Genomic DNA, 5,000 nt, shown 5'->3' with positions numbered 1-5,000 from the left:
TATTTTACAAAAGCACTCTCACATGAACCTGAAGTGAAAAGGACTTGTTTGGATCAAATTCGATGAGAAGAACAGGTTTCTTGTAAAATCTCGTCATTGCAACCACTTGATTGTACCTGCAAACAATACTGATTATTATTATTGTTAATTTAAACGCAGTTTTCAAAACAGATTTCACGATAAAAGTTAACGTTAAAAAACAACGATGTTTCAACCGTTCGATGGTCATTTTCAAGTTGAAAAGTAAAATTTTCAACAATTTGATCCATTTTACTTTTCAACTTGAAAATGACCGTCGAACGGTTGAAACATCGCTGTTTTTAACGTTAACTTTGCAACTTGAAAACTTGAAAATGACCGTCGAATGGTCGAAACGTGGTTGTGAAATCTTAAATGCAGTTACATTGTGTACATGAAAAGGACCAATTTTTTTGGGCCCCAGAGGGAAACCCCCAATCTTGACTCTCATGTATTCTGTACCAATACAAAAGATTAACTTAAAACCAAAGGAAATTCTATTAAAATCAAATAAATTTGGCAACCACAACACATCACAATACTTAGCCCTTGTTCAAGAAGGTGGTGCTCGGGATAGTGTAAATGAAAATTAACAAGTATGAAATTCATTTATTTTGGATATAAAATGCTTTCTTTGCATTTTTTTTAAAAATTAATTTTCAGTGAATATTTATTCCTCTGGTTTAAAAATATTTTTAAAAGGTTCCCTGCAATCAGTTTATTTATGTTTACATAGGCTGCTACAATTCAAGTCAAGTCAAGTACACTAAAGTTTGATGATCATTTGCACCTGGGGTCAGAGAAGTCAGATTTTTTTTTGTTAATTGCTTTTCCTTTCCCATGGAAAAAAGCAGGAGTAAAAATTATTTTCCCAATATCTAGTCTAAAGTGACCCCTTACCACCAGAAACCCATGATTGAACTTACAGCCTTCCGTTGTTCAGTGAACCAATCAAATCACTAATGCTCTTCCTTTCCACACACATATCCGGAGTAAGGATGTAGTCACCAACCTGCCATTTTGTCAACACAGTTTTTCATGAATTAAATCATTCTGTTCTAAATGGAGTAAATTGAAATTTAATGAGGCTCATGAGGAATGCCTTTGTTATATAATGCTTTCCAACAGTTGGAAAGCGTTTTCATTATGGTTCGAAGCATATTATTTATCATGTTAATGATCTCTCCTTGTGCTACAACAGTAAGTCTTTTATTTACAATTTTGTTGAGTATAATTATGCAAATTTGTACCTTAACTATAAATCCAACTGATTTGGTTTTTGAAGTTCCCTTGCCTTCAGACAGTCGTTTGTCCTACTTCGATCCTGTATCTATAGTGTTTTAAACCTCTAATCCTCTGAGTTACGTGATGCATTGCATTTTGATCGAGGACTACGGACTATGTTTTCCAGTGGGTTTTTTGGCCTGATGAGTTTTTTACCACTGGTTTTTTCGTAGCGGGCAAGATATTATTCCTGCGTATTTTTTTCTTTCTGCTTAATTGTTTTGCATTTCATTATCTTCTGTTGTGTTGTAACTTATTTTCTACCCCTTCGCTTTTTGCTTTTGGCTTTTGTCAGTTTGCCGTCCAGTGTTTTCATCAACAATATTTTTCGTTGTTTTTGTTTGCCATAATTATTTTTAATGATTGCATTAATCTCTGATGATTTCTTTATCAGTTTTACTATTATTTTTGTCTTTGTCTATAACATTTAGTCTGTTGTATATTTTCGTTGTTTGTCATGTCATATTTAACATTATTGTAATGAGACTTTGATGATTCCTTGTATTTTTTGGTATAATTTGTCTTTATATTGAATAAATGCTGATTTCCACTGTTCTTCAGGCAACCAGCACAGTCACACTCCAATTTTTTGTAGCGTCCTTTTAATTACTGCCTTGCTTTGCTAGCTGTGCATAGAGTTGCTGTTGGCGATTCTGTCCCGTATGCGCTTGTCTTGATTGATTGATCTTGATCAGTGATCAAAGACATTCACATGGCATTGTTGAAGCACGTTTGTGGAGTGCTTAACAGTCCCCCTCCACTACACTTTTCATTGTGTGTTAGTGTGACCAGTTCCTATCTCTCATTCTACACAAGGGCTCATGACCTGGGGTCCATTTCTCGAAAGTCCCGAAAACTTTTCGGGCCCGAAAAGCCATTTATGAAACTGCTAACTGCTTATTTTGGAGAGCCGATCTTTTAACGAGTTTTCAAGGGAACAAAAAGAAAAATAACTGTTAAGTTTGATGACTTAAGTCCTCTCTGTTCTTGAGATACAAAGGGAATTGTGACACCCGAAAATGGCCCGTAAAGTTCCGGGACTTTCGAGAAATGGGCCCCAGAAAACTGTTACAATAATCTCCCAACCAATGAGAGGAGTCTCCACCAAGGAGTTGGCTGCAGGAAGTTGAAGCGAAGTTCCTCGATATCTTAAAATACCCAACCTATACTCATTTATCAGAACAGTGAAAGTGGACATCTAGAGAACAGCTGGAGGAGTTTGCCTAGGACACAGGGCCCAGTTATGAATCCAACAAATTATTTTAATTCATTGGCAAATTAATTGAATAGAATATGAAACCAAGGTTGTTACATTGTTTAATCTCAGGATTAATCCAGTCAATGTTTAAAATGAGAAATTAAATTTTGTTTGTTAACTTTCCAGTAACACACAAACCTCCAAAGTGACAGGTTCAATGTCAATTCCTCTCCGATGAATCAGTGATGGGAGTTCACTGCGAAACTCTCGCATATCAACAATAACCTGTTACACAAAAATACTGAGTAAATAAAATACACACTGTGTACATACTAAGCAGTATTTATCAATTCCATGCATTCTGGTATGTTCTGGTAATGTTTGCACTCAAAGGTGTTTGTATCAACACCGCCACCCTGGAAAACAGAAACATGTTGCTCTGTTATTCTTACAGAAAGAGCTTTTGTGAAATAACAACAGGGCAGCCACTTTATTTTTCTGTAAGTTAGAGTGGAGGTTCCCTTGATTGAGGAATCAACCACAGAAAAAGTAAAGGCCCTTTAGAATGCATAGCCCGAAAAGGAGGCTTGAAAGGGCTTTCAGTACACGCAAATGTAAGCCACACATGAAATACTTATTATAAGTTGCTTGTGTCAGCTCATGAATCCAAACACATACATGCCCAGAAATGAAAATTTGACCAAAAATCATGAAAACCGGAAACAGTTAGCTAAATGACCTACTCTGTAAAAGTAAAAGGTAAAGTAAAAGTAACTTTATTTAACATCGGTAGTTCCTTCAGCTACGAGGCTGGTATCAATGGAAGCCGACGGACTGCGCCCTTTACCCCCCTCCCTCCCTCTGTCAGTGCTCCGTTTTACGGGGATTTAAAGCTATAGCTACACGGATCAGAGGAAAGTCGAAATAGATCTTTAAGTCACCGAGGATCGAACCGGGGACCTCTCGCTCTGAACGCCGCGCACTAGCCAACTGAGCCACGACTGCTCCTCCTCCTTACCTACTCTGTAAGACACATTTTTTTTGTTTTCTTAAAGGAATTTTTAACCCACTCCATGCTATTAGAGCGAGACTCCTAGCCTTGACTGTGTTTCTTTACTCATCAATAATTGGAAGCACTTTAGGAGTGATTGGTTGAAACAAATCTCTATTTTCTTGTCTCCAAACAGAGTTTTAAAGGGTCTTCGAAAAGCACAACGCTGTCATGACAATATTGGATGCGGCAAACACAGTCAAAAATAGCCTGACAAACAGCAAAACATTGTTCTAATTTAAGGCCCACCTTCAACCGACAGCTTTTCGACCGTTTGTTTTTGTTATGGAAATTCGCATTGCTTATCGTAGTGATCAAATTGGATGATTTTCAGCTTAGGGCAGAATTTTCATATACGAAAATTGTTCCATGGCACGCAATGCCTGTCGGTTGAAGGAAAATTACCCCCACCCTGTGCTGAAAGGTTTGAAGACAGTGACCACACAGACAAACTCTTGTTTGGAGCTCTTTATTTAGGCAGGTGCCGTGGAGGGCCATGGGAAGGAAACAAGGACCCTGGGGTGGGAGGGGGGGGGGATGACAGAGTCCGACTGGATGATCAAAGCAAAGAATGAGCGAAGATGGGAAACAGGAAGGTCACAGGACCAATGGGGGAAAGACGGAAAAGATCATCAATGAATTTCTGGAAGGATTTCTGCCAAACATTGTTGTAATATTATTGTTTGCCATTGGAAACCCACAGAACCTTGTGCCAAATCCTTTTGATTTTTTTTAAAGATTGAAGTAGGAGTATGATTGCTTGCGTGAGTTTTGAGATCTGAGCATACACGTTAACCCATTGTCTCCCGGGGGTTCCCCATTGACGAGTAAAATCGTCTGACGTTACACAGTCAGTCTGGTGAGTTCAGGCCGGTTTGGAATTCAAAGGGCTAAGGTTTGGAGGTCAAGTTTTTTCACATGCGCATGCTTGCAACTCAAAACTTGTACACCTAATAAAGAGAGCACACTCTGACCCAAAGGTGGAAATTAAAAACAAGTCCTTTGGCATAACCACGTAACCTCCCAACCACTGCTTAATCATAATTATTCATAACCTTTCTAGACACTTTGTTGTCTGCACCTTGTCCTCCTGCTTTTCGTGTATTTACAGCATCTGAAGCCTTGGAAGCATCCCTACTCAACAACATAGCAGCATCTGTTCGTCCTTCTCGCTCCTCTGGTACAACCATGGTCTGCAAAGAAAATAATGGAGAGCTTTAGATTCTAGATAAGAACAACATTAAGCGTGCACAAACCAGCGTCATTTTGACTGGAAAAACATGATCCAGTCGTCATTTTAATACAAGGTTTTGACAAAATGTCGTCGGGTCACACTAAGTAGTAGTTTTGGCATTTTTCGATAAATTTTCTAAATATTTTCGCGACAAACAGCCAGTGACTGTCAAATCTCGTACTCATTCTCATCCTCGTCCTACTGTAGAATCTAAA

At 38.3% G+C, this 5,000-nt stretch overlaps 1 protein-coding gene across 2 annotated transcripts in view; it reads right to left on the bottom strand.

Moving 5' to 3' along the window:
* The window catches only part of LOC137973534 (DNA repair endonuclease XPF-like), a 48,231-nt gene that overhangs the window by 9,541 nt on the left and 33,690 nt on the right, over positions 1-5,000 (bottom strand). Inside the window, exons 26-29 of one of the 2 annotated variants that reach the window (XM_068820369.1) lie at positions 4,607-4,744; positions 2,699-2,785; positions 945-1,030; positions 23-116 (exon numbers count right to left, since the gene is read on the bottom strand). In XM_068820369.1, coding sequence (XP_068676470.1) covers positions 23-116; positions 945-1,030; positions 2,699-2,785; positions 4,607-4,744 — 405 coding nt within the window. The remainder of the gene's footprint in view (positions 1-22; positions 117-944; positions 1,031-2,698; positions 2,786-4,606; positions 4,745-5,000) is intronic. The other variant, XM_068820370.1, reaches the window with a different exon arrangement.

This window comes from Montipora foliosa, chromosome 10, assembly GCF_036669935.1.
Source record: "Montipora foliosa isolate CH-2021 chromosome 10, ASM3666993v2, whole genome shotgun sequence".
NCBI lineage: Eukaryota > Metazoa > Cnidaria > Anthozoa > Scleractinia > Acroporidae > Montipora > Montipora foliosa.
This window is presented reverse-complemented; position numbering and strand designations above follow the sequence as displayed.